General features: G+C 45.6%; 1 protein-coding gene across 4 annotated transcripts in view; it reads right to left on the bottom strand.

Annotated features, from left to right (window-relative positions):
* Window positions 1–1,898: 1,898 nt before the first annotated feature.
* Window positions 1,899–20,139, bottom strand: part of BCL2L14 (BCL2 like 14) — a 59,121-nt gene continuing 40,880 nt past the window's right edge. For 3 of the 4 annotated variants that reach the window (XM_045002196.1, XM_045002197.1, XM_045002198.1), the window contains 5 exons: window positions 14,017–14,439; window positions 9,820–9,987; window positions 8,598–8,668; window positions 6,996–7,268; window positions 1,900–6,040 (listed from right to left, as the gene is read on the bottom strand). In XM_045002196.1, coding sequence (XP_044858131.1) covers window positions 5,999–6,040; window positions 6,996–7,268; window positions 8,598–8,668; window positions 9,820–9,987; window positions 14,017–14,431 — 969 coding nt within the window. In that variant the 5' untranslated portion in view covers window positions 14,432–14,439 and the 3' untranslated portion in view covers window positions 1,900–5,998. Of the gene's footprint in view, window positions 6,041–6,995; window positions 7,269–8,597; window positions 8,669–9,819; window positions 9,988–14,016; window positions 14,440–20,139 lie in introns of all 4 variants that reach the window. The other variant, XM_045002199.1, reaches the window with a different exon arrangement.

Here is a 20,139-nt window from a genome sequence, read left to right as displayed (position 1 = left end):
AGCAGCATCCCCTTATGGACTGTGATGTGACCATGGGGAGCAAAATCTGCTGAGTGTCCACTGAGGTAGTCTTCAGCCCATGGGCTAGTTGTGCCTTCAGTCCTATCCTCTTCTGGGTGGGAGGTGGAAAAGGTGGGGAGTGGCTTAGCACCAAAATGTTTTAAAACAAAAAGCAAATCTACCTTAATACTGGGCTGCCCACTCGTCCTCCCAGGGGGTCTTCCTGCCTTTTCCTTCAGGCTTGGGAACCGCTCCTCCTCCACTGGCTACAATGCTGCAGGCAAAGCTCCTTCCTGGCCCGTCAGCCTCTCCTTTTATTCCACCTCCAGGCTTGGCATTGGTTGCAGGCACAGGGGGGTGGGGGCCTCATCACCCTGCCTCTAAGCTAGGTGACGCTTGCTGAGGAGGCAGGCTTTGGTATGAGCAGAGGAGCAGGACAATGGCAAATTCAAATTGCCTAGAGACACTTGCAATCCAGCCCTTTCCTCATAACTGCATCCCCACCCCTTTCTGTGCTATCCAATTAACCAGAACAACATTTGTGATATTTCCCACCACTCCTGGGGGTGAGGCATAGCAGGGCCATTAGAGGAGATGGCGCTGGGTCAAGTGGAAATGAAATTCTTCAGCAGCAATGCTGCCACTAACACCCTTCAGTGCAGGGGTGGGCAAACTTCTTGGCCTGAGGGCCACATCGGGGAATAAAAATTGTATGGTGGGCCATAAATGCTCTCAAAATTGGAGTTGGAGTGTGGGCTCTGGGGTGGGGCTGGAGATGAGTTTGGGGTGCAGGAGGGTGCTCTGGGCTGGGACCAAGGAGTTCAGAGGGCTGGGGTGCAGGAAGGGATGCAGGTTCCAACTGGGGGTGCGGGCTCTGGGGTGGGGCTGGGGACGAGGAGTTTGGGGTGTAGGAGGCTGCTCCGGGATGGGATTGAGAGGTTTGGAGAGCAGGAGGGGGTTGGGGCATGGGGAGAGGCTCAGGAGTGCAGGCTCCGAGTGGCGCTTACCTCAAGTGGCTCCCAGAAGCAGCGGCATGTCCCTTTTCTAGCTCTTATGCGGCGGCACGGCCAGGCGCCTCTGCACGCAGCCCCATCTGCAGGCCCTGCCCCTGCAGCTCCCATTGGAGCACCTAGGAGCCAGAGCGGGGCCATGCTGCAGCTGGTACAGCCCCGACCCAGGACCCTGGCCGTAGCGGGGCCAAGCCGCATAGTTTGCCCAACCCCCTGCTTTAGGGGCATTAAACACCACAGAACATGAGACGCTTCATGGGCGACTGTCCAGAGCTGAGTAGTGAAATTCCTTCAGTTCTGGCTGCAGCTCGTGCCCCCTGTGAGACGTGGCAGAAAGCTGCACTGTCGCTCGAGTGGGAGAGACCTTTGGTTGATTAGTATTTAATGTTTTTATTACAGTAACCCCAGTCAGGATAAGGTTTCCCACCCTCATTGTGCTTTTGATGTAATTGCAATGCATAGCACATCCCATACACAAAGCAGCTTTAATACTCAGAGCTGGATTGATGCAGGTGTGGGAAGTTGTTTCTCTCTCTCTCTCTCTCTCTCTCGAATGAGCTGTGAACTTTTAACACTTGTTCCAGCTCATGAGCCTTTCTATGAAACTAGGTCTAGTCAAAAAGAACAGGAGTACTTGTGGCACCTTAGAGACTAACACATTTATTTGAGCATAAGCTTTCGTGGGCTACAGCCCACTTCATCGGATGCATGTAGTGGAAAATAGAGTAGGAAGATATATGTATACACAGAGAACAATGGGTGTTACCATACATACTATAAAGAGAGTGATCAGTTAAGGTGAGCTATTATCAGCAGGAGAGAAAAAGAACTGTTTGTAGTGGTAATGTGTATGTATGAAAGTTTATGCTCAAATAAATTTGTTAGGTGCCACAAGTACTCCTGTTCTTTTTGTGGATACAGACGAACATGGCTGCTACTCTGAAATAGGTCTAGCCAGTACAGCCCCTTTTCAGGCAATGGTGTCTATTGAGTTTCTTCCCCCCTCCACCCCAAACTCATTATCATTTTCTTTTTTTATCCTGCTGATTTACCAACCACTGAAACATGCAGAGAGCTCTCCGCCCACAAAGGAGAAGGAGATGGGTAGGTAGGAGAGGTGTGATCATATGATGTTATGCAGATACCAAATTTTGGAGCACAGGGCCCCAGGTTGCATAGCTAGCACCTCAGCAGCCTAATGGCATGTTTTTCAGAGATACTTAGTGCCCATGGCTCCCATTGCTCTCATAACTGGGCACGCTTAGTGCCTCTGAAAATTATAGTGGTACATAATGGAGAGGTGAAATGCTTGCCCTCAGGTGACAGTACTGAGGTACCTCTTCAGCACCTCCTATTGACCCTAGGCTGGTGCAGCAGTCGCCAGAGCCACTGAGCAGGACTAGCACCTGCATGCAGATTGCACAGCGGTACAGTAGAAAATCCAACACAGTGGGTAAGTTGGCACACAGGGAAAGTGGACTTAGTTTGTCATACGCCCAGCAAGCAGAGCTCGGAGATGTCAGCTCCAGGGACTGGAGATAATGGAAGGTTTCATTTGCTGAGGGTGGTTCAGTCTACATAGCCTCGCCTGGGCTGATCACAAGCACTCAAGTTATTATTCTGTAGGGCTTGGGAAGCCAGGGCCAGCCAGAGGATTCAGGGGGCCTGGGACAAAGCAATTTTTGGGGCCCCTTCCATAAAAAGAAGTTGCAATACTATATTCTTGTGGGGGCCCCTGCGGGGCCTGGGGCAAATTGCCCCACTTGCCTGCCCCCCTCTGGGCAGCCCTGTGGGAAGCCATTTGATGATGTAGCCCCCTGAGGGAGATCTACAGGCTGTTTCTTAAACAAAAATCATCCTGGCACCAGCTGTGCTCATTTCTAAACCTGGCTTTTGCACCTTGAACACCTCCGAGCTCAGCCCCAGTTTACAGCTGGATTTGTTGCTATAACAAGTAGCATAATCCTGCTCTAGTTAAACCCACACCAGCAACCATCCCACAAGGGACAGTTGGATGCAACAAAAACCCCTCAGCCTCTGTACAGAATGTCAGTGGTAAGATCCAAAAAGATCCCTCCTCTATAAAGATGGAATATAGGTCCTTGGGTAGGGTTAGAGGTGGTGGTGAAGAACAGGGTGACTGCCAGCTGCTTCACTTCAAAAAACACAAGTAGATTTATTGCACTCTTTTCTTCATCATGGATAACTAGTGTTTGGCCCAGCAATGAGATTTTCAATGAATGCAATTAACTGCCATTACAAGTGTGGTGGACAAGTGTGCACACTCACCTATAGCACACCAAAGCCCTCAGCTCAGGCCAAGGTTCTGACTGAGCTCTGCTGTAGAAGAAGTAGGTTGCACTTGAAGAGTAACTGCGCCATGTATGAAAAATGAAAGAATGTTTAAATCAGAAACAGCTCACTTGACTGAGGTGCTGCATTGACCCCTCCTGCTGCTGGAGAAAAAATCCCTCTCAGCCCAGTCCACTCACACTGAGCAAAATAAAAAGCAGCTGCTTATTTTTGGATGGCTAATGTTCACTGTTACATTCAAGCCAACTTCCATCTCTCTGTCCTTCTTGGTGAACAATTAACTCACTAGCAGCAGCACCACAACAGAAGAGGGCTGTGGATCCAGCACTGCTACTCCATTTGCAGCCTGTTAAAAACAGCACCAGCTGGACCCTGCTCAATGGTGCACTGTGATTCAAGCCAGGGAATATAAATACAGCTTCCCCCAGGCAGAATCCACCTGAGTTCATAAATTGGTCTTTGATTGGCTGAAACACACTAGGCCAACTACAGCACTAGCATAACCTCACTGAGGGCAATGGAGTGGTGCATGCATGCTTGAGTGTGGAATTTAACCCCATCAGCTCATTGCCTGAATCAAGTTAATAATAGAACAGCAACTATGTCACTTTGCACCACCAATGTCCCCCAGACCACATGGGAGTAACAGAGGCCATCCTCTTGCAGTCCAAAACAGCAGAGTTGTTATAGTCCAACACAGGGGGACCTGCTCTTCAATTGGGGTAGATAGGCAAATATGGCCCATTCATGGCAGATGAAGAGCTAGCCCTGTAACAGGCGCAGTGATTCTTGCTTTGAAACTGTCATGGCTCTTCTTTGACATTTATGATCCAAGCTGTGCCTCAGCAGGTAGCACCAGGGGTGCCATATACTGTAACATGTTCGGCATAATCTAATCTTTTCTGTATAAAACACCTTTGAATGTGTGGGGTGGGGATGGAGGGGTGTAAAATGGAAGCTAGAAGGAAAGAGGGAAATATGGGTGGATATTTGTCAAGCATACACCAGATATTAGGTGATCTATGTCTATGGCCTATCTTATCAGAAGTGACTAATGAGTGAGTGTGCCTAATCTGAGATGCCACAAAGGCGGGGTGGGGGGACTGATTGTGAGAAAAGTGGCAAAACCCTCTGACAGGTCCCTTTAAGCTGTGTCAAATTAAGCACACAGTCATTTTGGGAAAACTGAGGCCATATGTAGCCAAGGCTAGAGCCAGAGTTTGTTACACACCATCTCCAAGATTAAATAATTTATTAGAAAGATACTTGATCCTTGCTGATTCCTAGTTATTGCTCACAGACTGGCATATTTTAAATGGAGAATTTAAACTCTTCCTGTGCCTTTAATTCAGATTAATTGGATTTGTAGAAGTTAGCATGTTCTTTCCTCCACTCAACATTTACAACTTCTCCTGTGACTACATTGAACGGAGAAGGAGGAGATATAATGCAAGGACAGCTCAGAAAAAAAGGTAGAGACTTTTAATGAAGTGTAACCGTTTGCCCATGGAGAGTCATGGGCGGAATTCCAGGATTTTGCAACTTCTGCCAGTGTTCCAAATTCCTTCTCTTTCCAGTTAAAAGAATATCAGCTATGTGGGATATAGCTCAAGGAACAGTATTGGGAATGGTTTCACTGGCAGTTGTAGTCTAAATGCCCCGCCCATGTAATTTATTCTCTCCAATACAATGGTTGGAGGCAGGAGGCATAATTGCTCACTCTCAGTGGTCAAAGTTCCAATTCAGGTTACTGAATGTTTCATCAGAAGTTTTTCTAATCTACCTTTTAAACGGGGAGCATCTCTCTTTCTCCAGGCTAATTTTCCTTACTATTCAAAAGACAAGTTAATTCTCTGGAGCCTTCACAATACTAGTATTTTCTGGACTACTAGCCAAATTAATGCTTAGGAGGACAACATGGCTCCAGAGAATTAAAAATATAGTAGAGCTAGGCCAAATTAAAAATACCTCTGCAAAGGGGTCAGTGGTTGGTCTAGGTAGAGGAGAAGACAATGAAAGTAAAGAACTAAGAGTCAGACAAGAGTAGCCTTCCTCGCCTCCTAGTCCTCCCCTTCTCCCTAAACAACCCCAAACCCTTCTACTGAAATCAATGTTCATGGGATCCAACTGGACAGGGAGATAGAGAGAGAGAGTTGACAGCACTGTATACTGCATGAGCAGGAGCCAATATGATTGTAAGTGGTGAGATGATAGCATTAAGGGCCAGCTTCTGAAAAGCACTTGTGGCACTTAACATGCTGAGCTCTGTGGGAAAATCTGGCCCCATTGGTGGGTTCAGAGCACATGAAAATCTGGCCTTGAAGCTGTAGCTTAGTTACACTCAGGTGTTTCTTGGCATGGATTACACACTGTGGTATTTGAACCTTAAGATACATCCATTAAAATGTTTAAAAAGGCATCCGAAGTCATGTTAGCCATGAGCCACAAGGTGGCACTCTATGGCCAGTGAGGTGTGTGCTCACTGAGAAAAGTAGCTACACATTGATTAACATTTCCACCTTAACAGAAGGCTTCAAAAAGAGTGATCACACTTCTTTCCCTTGGGGACCTTCAAGTCACAGCATTCTCCTCTTCTACCCTCCCCTTCCAAAATCACTCTGGCATGGGATTGTTGTAAAGCTACAGCATGCCCTGGAGAGTGGATCCGCTCAAGTTTATTCTACTTCTTCCTCGTCCAATAATCCCAAGGCATTTTCCTGCAAGAGAAGAAGAGAGAAGAACTTGGTAAAATAGGAGGTGTGACCATAACCCCTTTTCAAATGCTGTCAATGGGTGCATCACAATAATGGATTCCTCCACTGCTGACCTGTGAGACCATCAACCACACATCAGTGGTGGGCAACCCGCAGCTCCCATTGGCCGGAAATGGCGAACCGTGGCTCCTGGTAGCTGCAGGCAGCCGTGCCTGTGGACAGTCAGTCAATGTAAACAAACTGTCTCCCGGCCTGCCAGCTGATTACCCTGACAGGCCACAGGTTGCCCCACCACTGATGTGGAGTCTAGAGCTGCAATATATTTATACAGCATCACAGCAGACCACACTGCTTTGCAGAACACAAAATGCCAAGGTCCTTTGCCTGAGGAGTTTGCAATCAAATTCAGACAAATGAGATGTGTGGATCAGCAGCTTGGGAGTGCACAGAGGCATTGCTGGGGAAGGAATCAGCCTAGGAGGACTTTTCAAAAGTGGGCTCTAAGGAGGCAGCTGAAAGAGGATACATGCTGTTGGGGGCACAGAAGTGGGAATGCATTCCCTAAGGGACAGCATGGAAGAGGGCATAAATTGGAGACCTAAAATAGACTAAGGAAGCTTTCAGGACAGAAGATGTAGAGAACTGGGACTCTGCATGGTCAAAGAGGGCCATTACAGGGTTAAAGGACTGTGTCCCAAATCCTCAAAGGTATATAGACTCCTAACTGCCACAGATTTCAATGAGGATCTAGGCCCCTATGTGCAAAGACTGAGATGTCTTGTGTCAGGGGATCACAAATAAGAGTCTGTTATGCCATGTAATATAGTTCCTGACCACTCACATCCTCTAAAAGAGGTATTTAAGCAGTACAATTTTCTAACATCTGTTTTCAATCCAAAAGGATGTTCGTTGCATATAGTTGTGCTAGCCTATCATTCTAAGGAAACAAATTTCATACCCATCCACCATGGTTCTGAATCCAAGGGCTAAAATGTTCTTTGAGGTACTTTACTCCAAACCCCAGGACCATGTTCATAGGATGGTTGTCCACAGCTGTAAGTCTGGTCGTAACTTCCATCACAAAGGCAGCTTTAGTGCATTGTATTTTGTCTTCTGTTTCCCTGGTAGAATCTCCTGGGATTTCCTCCAGGTACTGATCAGTGAGTTTCTTGAAGAAGGCATAGGAGAGCATCTTTGTGACGCAGGAATAGAAAGTTCTGTCCTCTTTTATCTGAAAGAGGAGGATAACTATTAATCCATTAAAGCCATTGTCATAAATACAGAGTTTTACTGAGGGGGAATCTAGTGCTTGGAAAAGTGAAACCTACCCTCGTGTCTCCATGGAGTCTGCATTCAACAATATATTCTTTATTAAACCACACATGAGAGCACATCTCTCTAGAAGTCTGCATTTTTTTTGGCTTATAGCCTGATCCTGCAAACTTACCCATGAGAGTTATCAAACTTACACATAGGAGTTACTTTATTCACATAGTCCCATTGACTTCAGTGAGGATTACTTGCATGAGTAAAGTGTGTTCAAGATTGTACTCTCAGGTTCAGGGTCTAACATGTCCTCCCTCTAGTGATTGGTCTATGTAGAGGACAAGAATCTACCACCACTACCAGCTACAGGAGTTAAAGTGGTAGAGACCTAAGCTTTCAGTGCTGAAAATCCCAGCCTCAGCTCCAACTAATGAATTCATGCAGGGGGCAATTTATACAAGCTCAGGCTAGAATTTTCAAACATTAACTCTTAATTTAAAAGATTTCCCCATCACCCCTATAAAGTTACAGAGAGAGAGTTTAACTTCCCTGGACAGGGCCAGATTTAGGGACAGGCAACCCAGGCGACCACTTGGGGTGCCAGGCTTGGGGGGCGCCAGGCTTCTGGTGCTGTTTTTGTTGTTAGCAACAAAAGGGAAAATAGAATGTTTGAAGTAAAATGTTTCAAGTTTTGATGTTAGTACATTTCAGTTATTCTTAAAATTAAGAAGTTTCTATAAGCTAAGAGGAAACAAAAATTTTTCTTTGCTTTTATACAGAATGAACAGATGCATTTTCATGATAGATCTGTAAATCTCTATTTTATATGATGGGGATAAATCATGCATGCAAATTGTGCACCAGAGTCATGAAATGGGATACAAATGCAATTAAAAAATAAGGCATTCAAAAGTTTAACAATTGGAAGGAAGGGGGCACTGAAGATGCTCCTCACCTGGGGCACCTTTTGGTCTAGGGCTGTCCCTGAGAACTACTCATGTGCCAAGCTTAATGCTGAAAGGGGAGATTTTCAAAAGCACAAAAGGCAGATGTCCAACTCCCAATGAAATTCAATAGGAACCAGGCAACTACTTTCTTTTGTGCCTTTGAAAATCTTAAAGCCCAAATCTTAAGTTGTGAGGCCTCACACAAAAAAGCCTCAGTCCAAATCATGGAAGTTTTTCATGAAATCATGAAACGGTTTTGCAACCTTAATCATAGCATTCACTACCGGCAAATGTATAATGAAACATACACATAGCTGAATGCCCATTAAAATATGTGCATATATTACCGTTTCTTCCAGTTTATCCCCTGATTGTCTTAACAATGCAACTATCGTTTCTATGATCCTCTCTTCTTCATCTGGAGTGGGGGGGAAAAAACAATTACTTTCTCCTAGCAGGATCCAGGTAGCAGACTTAAAGGAACTAGCTCATTGTCCACACCACATAGAGAATGATCAGCTTTGTAAGAAAACAACTCCCATTTTGTGGCTTGAACCAGGTAAAATTATACGACAGGCCTGTATGTAGGTTTTGGGCAGAGGTTTATAGCACAGTCTGGAATAGGAGACGTTCTTTGTCCGATACGAGTTCCAGCCATTTATTATGCTGTACAGAGTTTTGCTCCAATTCAGGGAGTGGGGCTGGGGTTTAATCCCTCAGTTATTCTTGCTTTCTTCAGGGAGCATATGCTATTGGAGGCAAGAGCCTGAAGTGGCTAGTGGGACTACAAAGCTCCACCTCCCAAGTCAGGAGCCCTCCTCTGAATGAAAAGAGAGCTCTGAAAACCTCCCACCAAAAGAGAGAGAAAACCCTACTGAGACCATGAAAAACAAATGATCCAGATATATAGTGTAGCCAGTGGATCGTGCAGTCACTTTGCAGAAGGAGACAGCAACCCTCATAAAGGCAGCGTGGTCCAGTGAATAAGGCACTGGGCTTGGCATCAGAAGACTACAGATTTATTCCTGGCCCTGCCTTCAGCCTGCAGCATGACCCTTGGCAAGTCATTTCTTCTACCCGTGCCTCTGTTTCCCCACCCAAGCGCTCTGACACGTTCAATTCACACTTCAAAATGTTCAAGAGCTTTATTAATTATTTGTATTACAGTAGCACCCAGAGGCCCCAACTGAGAGCAGGGCTCTACTGTGTGCTACTAAGGGTTTGTGCAGGAGCTAGCACGTGGGGGCCTGATTTCAGCTGGTGCCCGTAAGTGCTACCTGTAATACAAATACATCAACAACAACAGTGGTAGGAGGGGTCCCTGGAACTTGAATAACCAGAAAAAGAGCTTGTTTCTTCAGCACAAGCCTTCCCCAATTACAGTTATACAGTATCCAGACTGTAGCTCGAAGCATAGGATCATGCACTGAGTAGTTGATGCATCTGACAGTGTTTTTTTTACCCACGAAAGCTTATGCCCAAATAAATCTGTTAGTCTTTAAGGTGCCACCAGACTCCTTGTTGTTCTTAATAGTTTCACTGCGCTACCTCAGTCAATCAATCACTTACCTTTTTCACCTCCCTCTTGCTGAGGGAATTTGAGCTGTCCACCATCTGCCTCTAGACTTGGAGTGCGCTCTAGTGCTCTGAAACCCACTTTCCGGGGAGCTGAGTGCGACCTGGCGTTAACTATCTTAGCAAGTCGGTCTGCAACATGGACAAAATCCTTTGCCTCAACTGGAAAAAAGAAATTCTACTGGTTAGTTCCTCAATCAAGCTCAACTCATTAGCATTCACAGAACCCTGAGGAGGAAGAACAGAATAAGATCAAGAGGCACATTTCCCTATCACAGAGTCTTGCTGCTCTTCAGGGTCAGGTGGCTGTAATTAGGAGTGGAGGGGAATGCTAGACACCCACGATACACCACACACTTTTTCCATTATCTGAACAGTAGCTCTCCCAGTAGAAGACGTATGTGATATTCACTGGTTACTGCACGCCTTTCTACCTCTGGAGACTACTGCACATTAGAAGATGAGATTGCTTTGCTCTTTAGATAGGGTGACCAGACAGCAAGTGTGAAAAATCAGGACAGGGCAGGGGGCGATAAGCGCCTATATAAGACAAAGCTCCAAATATTGGGATTGTCCCTATAAAATCAAGACATCTGGTCACCCTATCCTTAGGATAGTGGTTTTTAGAGCTGGTTGTATTGCGATATTGTAAATGGCTGGTTCATCTATGCCCAATTGTATAAAACACTGTGGTGATGGGTTTTAATAAAAGACCATCTCTCCCTCTCTCTCAGGCTGGGAGTTCTCTGTGTTTGTCTTGTATGGCAAGAGACTGGAGTGGACATGACCATTAACAGAGCCTTTCATCCAGTGGCTGGGCTTGCTGTATGCCACACACACTGCTGCAGCTAAGAGACTCTATCCAGGACCTTTGTGATCTATAAATATCAGCGTGGGCAGTCAGCCCAACAGGGGCTCTCTCATACCAACCAACCGAGCGGGAGGTTGCTGCTGAGCTCGTCCGAGCTGGAAGTTGCTCTTTCCTGCACTCAGTCCCTGGGAGCTTGGGACCTGAACTCTGATCCCGCAAGGGACATCTCCTGTGTGACCAGCAGACAGCCAGACCAGCTCCTGGATGATCCAGCTCTGAAAAGAGCTCCCTTTATATCATTTTGCAGAACTTGTCTGGGAGATGCTGAGTGCTCAGACCTTGGGGGGTGGGGTGGGGTGGGTGTGTGGGACAGAAATCAGGCCATTTATTACAGTGCCTAAACATGAATTTAGAAGCCTAACATTAGGTACCCAGGTTTGGAAATGTTGACCCAAGAGTTCAGACATCAGATCAGCTATGATCTAGGACAGCGGTCCCCAACCTTTTAGTCTGTCGGGTGCCAGATGAAGGACCGTGGCACCACGTTGGGGACCACTGATCTAGGAAAACAATCTGGGACTGATATACAGATGATCACAGCAAGCACCCCGCTTTCCTGCAGGATGCCTGCATCCCACATTGCTACAAGTAGCAGGTTGCCCTGCAAATGTGCCATCAGTGTTCTGCTACCGTATTGGTAAAGCCTGGTTTTAGGACCAAATCCTACCTCTTACGGTACTGATGGGGGAAACATGAAGAAAACAGTATTTGTAGTTGAGCTCACACTGCCATCTGCTGGTTGATTTATGGTACCTTGAAAGGAATGTCAGATTTCTAAAACAGGCCAACATGACCTTCCTTAATAATGTCTGGGCAGGAAATTAAAAAGAAAAAAAAAAAGCATGTGGTGGGAGATAGCATCTGGGGGTGGGCAAATTATTTTTGCCAATGGAAGAGTCGGGTTAGGCCCACTTATCCACAAGGGTAGGAGGAGTAGGCAGAGAGCTTGTATCGATAGATGTAACCAGCTCTGACAGTTGGGTGACTGGTTGGGTGGCTTGTCCTAGATGCTTGGGAGGGTTTAGAAGCTGGTGGGGAGACTGGATTGGAGATGTGAGTTATGGGTTGTTTTAGGAGGCCCTGTATATATAGCAAAGGGAGAGAAGGCAATGACTATTATCACAGGAGGTAATTTGGCCAATAATACTGAAGCTGGGACAAAAGTCTTACTCTGAGTAGAACACTGGGGCCATCTTGCAAGAGGTGGATGTACCTGGTAAACCAGGCCATCCTATCACCTAGCTTGACCCTTGTGCTCTAGGGCATGAGCTAGTTGCCCATGGAAACCCGGTGTAGTCTCGTCAGCCATGACACAACACCTTATCTATGGGATGGCTTTTGGATACTTGGTGTATGATACATCACTGATCATGGGCCAGAGAATGGCCCCCTAAATCTGAGCATGGAGCTAGGCACCCTCCACATGCAGCATTCCTACCTGCTGCACAGAGGAGGGTAGGCTCAGCCACTTCTGTGGCATTGTTCCCTCTTCTCAAGACCCCATGGAGAGCTCTCTGTAGGGTTGGGATCCCTGGGCCAGGTGGTAGACCTGCATTGGATGGGGGTGGGGCTGGGAATGTGACCCGTACCTTTCTGGGGTCCCATGGAGATTCCTCAGGAGAAGGCACCTAGCCACTGGGGCTGTGTTACCTTGCCCTCCCTCTTCAGCAGGGAACCCCTTTTAAGAGGGATCCTGCAGTAATGGTTGCTGCTGTGGGAGAAGTTAGAAAAGCCTGGGTACAGTGTTTCCATTTCAGCTATGATGCCAGGGAGCAGAGGATACTGGGGGTGCAGAGCCAGCACATGACCTTCTCAAACAAATTAGGGAAGTACAACCTAGATGGAGCTACTACAAGATGGGTGCACAACTGGTTGGAAAACCATTCCCAGAGAGTAGTTATCAGTGGTCAGTCAAGCTAGGAGGGCATATCGAATGGGGTCCTGCAGGGATCAGTTCTGGGTCCAGTTCTATTTAGATAATGGTATAGAGAGCACACTTAAAGTTTGCGGATGATACCAAGCTGGGAGGGGTTGCAAGTGCTTTGGGGGATAGGATTAAAATTCAAAAATTATCTGAACAACCTGGAGAAATGGTCTGAAGAAAACAGGATGAAATTCAATAAGGACAAATGCAAAGTACTCCACTTAGGAAGGAACAATCAATTGGACACATAGGAAGTGGGAAAATGACTGCCTAGGATGGATACTGCAGAAGATCTGGGGGTCATAGTGGATCACAAACTAAATACGAGTGAACAGTGTAACACTTGCAAAAAAAAGCAAACATCATTCTGGGATGTATTAGCAGGAATGCTGTAAGCAAGACATGAAGTAATTCTTCCTCTTGACTCAGCATTGATTAGGCCTCAGCTAGAGTATTGTGTCCAGTTCTAGGTACCACATTTGAGGAAAGATGTGGACAAATTGGAGAAAGTCTGGAGAAGAGCAACAAAAATTATTAAAGGTCTAGAAAACATGACCTATGAGGGAAGATTAAACAAACCCAATATTTTCAGTCTGGAGAAGAGAAGACTCAGAGGAGACATGATAACATTTTCAAGTACAGAAAAGTCTGTTAGAAGGAGAAGGGATAAAAATTGTTCTCCTGAACCTCTGAGGATAGGACAAGAAGCAATGGGCTTAAATTGCAGCAAGGGCGGTTTAGGTTGGAGATTAACCACACTGACAGTTAGGAAATTTTTCCTAAACACAAATTGCCCAGGGAGGTTGTGGAATCTCCATCACTGGAGATTTTTAAGAGCAGGTTAGACAAACACCTGGCAGGGATGGCCTACTAATACTTAGTCCTGCCTTGAGTGCAGGGGACTGGACTAGATGACCTCTCAAGGTCCCTTCTAATCCTATGAGTCTGTGAGGAAAACTGCTTGAGTAGACCCCATGGATGGATGCCCTCTCAGCCCTCTCTTTGCTGATTTTACCATAGGAGACTGCAGACTGGCCCACATCTATTGTTGTTTTTTTTAAACTACTCTTCATTATATTCTCTAGCCAAGTTCAGGGAACAATAAGCTAGTGCTTGGAAATGCAAATCTGTGCAATTGTATGATTATGGGAGGATATTCATGGCCAGTGTATAGGTTCAGAGTCTGGAGACTAGAAAGTATATTACAAGTGTGAATCTACTTGTTTAGGGAGCAGGACTGGCAATTTTTTCCCCCCACAGCTGGCATGAAAGAATATATTAACAAGTAAAGGAGAAGGGCAGTATTAGCAGCCATCAATAAGCTATTTAAGAGAGAAATAGAAACTAGCATGAAGAAGGGACTAGAGACAGAAAGAGAAACTATTCAGGCTCCCACCTTCTGATATCTGGAGTGCCATCGGCATCTTCATGCCATACCCATTCACAGTGTCTTGGTTCGTGGCTAGCTCCTGTGGGCCCTCCTCCCTCTCTCCTCTGGCACAGGAAAGCAGCAGGCGTCGCCAGATGAACTTTTTCTTCTTTTGCTTTTTACGTTGGGCAGTGGGCCCTTTGTCCTGGATTGACAGCTCTTGGTGTGTCTCACCCTTACCAGCTTGAGGGATCCCTTCCCTTTCCCCTCTCTCTGTAGATGATCCTTTCAAGGTCTTCGCCTCCGTTTTCAGAAGTTGCCTGTATTTACTTGCAGACAGTCGTCGCTGGGCATATGCCATAAGAACTTTGTATTCCACAGTATCTCTATCCTCATCCTCCAGAGAGATCTCTTCCATGTTGGCGTCACTGGTTGAATTCATCTTGCCCCCTACAAGAACAGATTCCTTGTTAGTCTTAATGGCTTAGGGAACACATCATTTTTCTTAATTCTGAATAATACTTGGCATTGCTATAGAGCCTTTCACCAAAGCACCTTATAAACTTCAATGACTTAAGCCTCACAGTGCCCCGAAGCCAGAGAGGTTGAGTGGCTTGTCCAAGCATCTTTATAGATCTGGAAGAACAAGTCTCAGGGGGCAAGGAGCCACTACAGCATGCTCCCTCTCTCCCATTATTTTTTGTTGGCTTGAATTGGATTTGGCTACCCTAACATGGTTTCTGTAATATCAATCGGGCAAGGGGATGGTTTTTACCAGAAACTTTCCACGTTATTGTTTCTAGGTTGATGCAAATGTACATGGTGCTTTACAGGAGGTAACCTTTGCCGCATTTCTGGGATAGCATTCCAATGGGGGCAAACAACCTTGCTAGTTTTGACACAGAGCTTGATAAGTTTATTTAACGGGCTTAAAAAGATAGAGTTGTCTGGGATAGCATTGGATTGGACTTAGTGACCCAGGAAGCCCCTTCCAATCCTATGCAATATAGAAATATTCCTATGCTAAGCAGAGTCCCTGATGCAAAGATCTTACAATCTAAAGGCACAAATAAATAGTTACAGTATAGTGAACAAGCAAAGTGGCACATGGTCATTGTTGAGGTGATGCTCCTGGGAGCTGCTGAATTTTCAGAACTATTATGAAGGAGGAGAGAAAGGAACTTGGTGGATGTCAAACTGGGCAGCAATTCCTAGCATGGGTGGCTTGGAGATTGGTGCACAGGGGCGGCTCCAGGCCCCAGCACACCAAGCGCGTGCTTGGGGCGGCATGCTGTCGGGGGCGCTCTGCCGTCGCCGGGAGGGCGGCAGGCAGGCTGCCTTCGGTGGCATGCCTGCGGAGGGTCTGCTGGTCCTGTGGCTCCGGTGGACCTCCCGTAGGCGTGCCTGCGGAGGGTCTGCTGGTCCCGCGGCTTCGGTGGAGCCGCGGGACCAGCGGACCCTCCGCAGGCACGCCTGCAGGAGGTCCACTGAAGCTGCAGGACCAGCGACCGGCAGAGCACCCCCCGCGGCATGCCGCCGTGCTTGGGGCAGCGAAATGTCTAGAGCCGCCCCTGTCGGTGTGAGAGATACCAGATGCAATTGGGAAGCTGTTAACTTTGGGAAGAATGCAGGGAACAGGAAAGGTTGTTATATTAATACTGATTCTCACAAGGATGTGATGGAAGAAAAGATTTCAATTAACTAAAGCACATCCTGTGTGCAAGCAGCAAAGAATCCTGTGGCACCTTATAGACTAACAGACGTTTTGCAGCATGAGCTTTCGTGGGTGAATACCCACTTCGTCGTCTTGCATCCGACGAAGTGGGTATTCACCCACGAAAGCTCATGCTGCAAAACGTCTGTTAGTCTATAAGGTGCCACAGGATTCTTTGCTGCTTTTACAGATCCAGATTAACACGGCTACCCCTCTGATACTTGACATCCTGTGTGCAAATTTCACTAAATCCACATTTACCTCCGCTCTCTGCTGGGTTCCATCAGCGCCCCCCACCCCCCCAACTATAAAACTTTGCAGTGTTGCCAACACTTACTATGTTAAATGTGAGCCTCATGATCAAAAAAATTAATCGCGATTAATCACAGTTTTAATCACACTGTTAAATAAAATACCAATTAAAATTTATTAATATTTTGGATTTTTTTCTAGATTTTCATATAGATTGTATTCTGTGTTGTAATTGAAATCAAAGTGTATATTATTTTTTATTACAAATATTTGCACTGTAAAAATGATAAACAAAAGGAATAGTAATTTTGAATTCACCTCATGCAAGTACTGTAGTGCAATCTGTCGTGAAAGTGCAACTTACAAATGTAGATTTTTTTTTTAATATAACTGCACTCAAAAACAAAACATAGAACTTCAGAGCCTACAAGTCCACTCAGTCCTACTTCTTGTTCAGCCAATTGCTAAGATAAATAAGTTTATTTACATTTAGGGGAGATACTGCTGCCTGCTTCTCATTTACAATGTTACCAGAAAGTGAGAACAGGCATTTGCATGGCACTTTTGTAACTGGCATTTCAAAGGTATTTACTTGCCAGATATGCTAAACATTTGATGCCCCTTCATGCTTCCACCACCATTACAGAGAACATGCTTCCATGCTGATGACGCTCATTAAAAAGATGTGTTAATTAAATTTGTGACTGAACTCCTTGGGGGAGAATTGCATGTCCCCTGCTCTGTTTTAACTGTATTCTGCCATATATTTCATGTTATAGCAGCCTCGGATGATGATCCAGCACATTTTGTTCATTTTAAGGATATTCACTGCAGATTTCACAAAAACGCAAAGAAGGTCCCAATGTGAGATTTCTAAAGATAGTTACAGCACTCCACCCAAGGTTTAAGAATCTAAAGTGCCTTCCAAAATCTGAGAGGGATGAGATGTGGAGCATGATTTCAGAAGTCTTAAAAGAGCAACACTCCAATGCGGAAATTACAGAACCCAAAACACCAAAAGAGAAAAATCAACCTTCTGCTGGTGGCATCTGACTCAGATGATGAAAATGTACATGCATTGGTATGCACTGCTTTGGATTGTTATCGAGCAGAACCCGTCATCAGCATGGACGCATGTCCCCTGGAATGGTGGTTGAAGCATGAAGGGACATATGAATCTTTAGCACATCTGGCACATAAATATCTTGTGATACTGGCTACAACAGTGCCCTGAGAATGCCTGTTCTCACTTTCAGATGACATTGTAAGCAAGAAGCAGGCAGCATTATCTCCTGCAAATGTAAACAAACCTGTTTATCTGAGCAATTGGCTGAAGAAGAAGTAGGACTGAGTGGATTTGTAGGCTCTAAAATTGTAGATTGTACAAAAAACTGCATTCAAAAATAAAACATACTTCTACATTTGTAAGTTCAACTTTCATGATAAAGAGATTGCCCTTCAGTACTTTTAGTAGGTGAATTGAAAAAACTTTTTTTACAGTGCATAATACTTGTAATAAAAAATATAAAGTGAGCACTGTATACTTTGTATTTTGTGTTGTACTTGAAATCAATATATTTGAAAAAGTAGAAAACACCATAATATTTAAATAAATGGTATTCTATTATTGTTTAACAGTGCGATTAATTGTGAAATTAATCACAATTTTTTTAATCGCTTGACAACCTTAGTTTGTAGAGAAAGGTTTGAAAATGTGAACTCTAAAGGCTCCAACTAGGAAAGCAAATAAAAATGAACCTCATATTTGTTCGTTTTTAAAATCATGGTTTTTGAATGCTTGTGCTGGACACTACTGGCTGATACAGTGATGCCTAGTTATTGTATCCTCTCCTCTGTTGGGGAACTGGTGCAGTTAGACACACACACTGCCTGCTGTCTTTCAGCTACCCTATCCATTGTTGTTTATCATGCTGTGGTCCCTTTCAGCATGAAACACTCCATTACTCGTGCTTGTCACTGGGCTTGTTTCCCTCCTGACCTCTATTAAACGCAGAACAACAGGAACGAAGGGAAGCAAGTGACCGAACAGCAGCCCCGCAGAAGGCCATGTGAACATTTCTAACATAGTCCCAATTACTTGGCTAGGGTATTCAGCTGGAACAATGGAAGGGAAGTTATACGAAGTGAACCTCTTGCTTGCACAGGCACTATTATGGCTGGGTCATACAATGGCCCGGTTACACAGAATCTTGCAAGTCCTTAGTGTACATGCAAGTTTTTAGATTTGGAAAAATGCTGCATTGCTGTTGGTTTACTGTTGTGGTTTCCATGTGGCTGCTGTAGGCCAGCAGCAAAGAAGTTTGCTTCCTGTTTTAATCTCTCTAACTAAAGTCAAATCTTGAGGAAAAGATGTTCCTTGGGAGGTGGGCAATGGTTACTGGGATGATTTCCCTGGAAAAGGGGGCTGGCCTCATGCTGATTGTGACCACCTCTGTTCAAGGACTGCTGCATATAGCATTAATTACACAAGTTATACATACACTATACCCTGGCCCCATATCACAGATTTCCCCTCCCCTGGAAAGCTGATATGCAAAGGCCTCAGACATCTGCTACTTCTTAGCAGGGAGTGTGTGTGGGGGGGGGGCGGGGGGAAGACGTGCATTGGCCCTTTAAGTACGCTGACCTGAGTTTAAGTACACTACCTTTTTAAGTAGATCAGCAAGTTGAGAGCAGCTGCTGCCAGCAAGTTCCCTCCATCCTGATCCCTGTTGTGTTGTCCCCGCCCCCCCCCCATGGAAAAGGGGATACATGCGTGGGGGCAGGAGGACACCACAGAGAAACAGGAGCCTGATGGGAAACTTAGGGAAGCTGATGGGGGAGCTGCCGGTCCACCCTGGTTCCAAGCCCCCACCAGCTAGCTCCAACAGGCTGCTCTTTCTGCAAGCAGTGGACAAAGCAGGCGACTGCCAAACGACGTTATAAAGGAGCATTGTGCAACTTTAAACGAGCATGTTCTCTAACATATCAGCGACATAACAACGAAACAACATTAACCAGGACGACAACGTTAAGTGAGGAGTTACTGTAGTGTGTGCTGAGGGCCAGATCTCCACTGGTGTAAACCAGCATAGCTCCGTGGACCAGGAGGTAATAGGAGCCTATATAGGAAAAAGACCCAAAAATTGGGACTGTCCCTATAAAATCGGGACATCTGGGCACCCTAGTGGAGCTGTGTTGATTTACATCAGCTGAATTTCTAAATCTTCAACACCTCCATTGGGAACAGACACAGCAACATCGCTGTGGAGGGAGGAGGGACTCAGTGGCTGGATTGCAGGCCAGAATGCTGTGCTACAAACAGAGGCCACAGTGGACCTGCTTCCAAAGCCAGTTCTGGCAGACACCAATCCTTTCTCCCTAGTGTATGGGAAAAGACCCCCAGCCTCCTCATCTTTCCACTCAGTAATGGCAGATGGGGGCAGGTGCTGCCTGGGACACATGCTTAGAAAAGGTCCTGAAAGCATTTGTATTAGTCTGTCAATGTGCTTCTCTGCCCTGATAAGTCACAAAACATGATGTCTTATAGTAAGCTTGTCACCTAATGTACTGCATTACTTTTTTCGCACAATACTTTTATCATTGACCTTTAACTAACTAAAAATGTAGCAAAGAAAAGTTAGTAGATTAACTTTGATATCTCGTCTGTGATAGCCTCTCCCAGGAAAAATGTCTGATACACTGTTTGAATTCCACGCTGCTGCTGACATGCTAATAATTTCCTATTTCCCACATTCAGAGGTCCTACAATTGCCCACTGAAGTTAGACAAGCTTCCTTGTCTTTCTTCATCTTCCTCTATACAACTTTGGTGGTTGACTCCTCACTGGCATGTGAAGTGTCCTTGGAAAGCCATGAGTCCCAGCTTTCCAATGGCCTATAATAGCCACCTTGGCACCTAATGGCTTGCAAACTATTAGATCTTGAAACAGTCATTGGGCCTTTAGTCCAGGCAAAAATGCAGGCTATTTACCATGCCAGCCAGGATATTGCCAGAGTCCCAAGGAACTTGAAGCATTTCACTGCTGCCCACTGTTGCCTTGGAGTTCTGTCTATGCAAGAGACGTGCAGAGTCCTCACAGTGAAATGACTCCATTAGGATAAAACACAGGCAACTACCCTCCATGTATTGCTCTGTTTTAGCTTTATGCATGTGCCAATGTC

Source organism: Mauremys mutica, chromosome 1 (genome assembly GCF_020497125.1).
Source record: "Mauremys mutica isolate MM-2020 ecotype Southern chromosome 1, ASM2049712v1, whole genome shotgun sequence".
NCBI lineage: Eukaryota > Metazoa > Chordata > Testudines > Geoemydidae > Mauremys > Mauremys mutica.
Note: the sequence above shows the minus strand (reverse complement) of the source record. Positions and strands in the feature narration are given on the sequence as shown.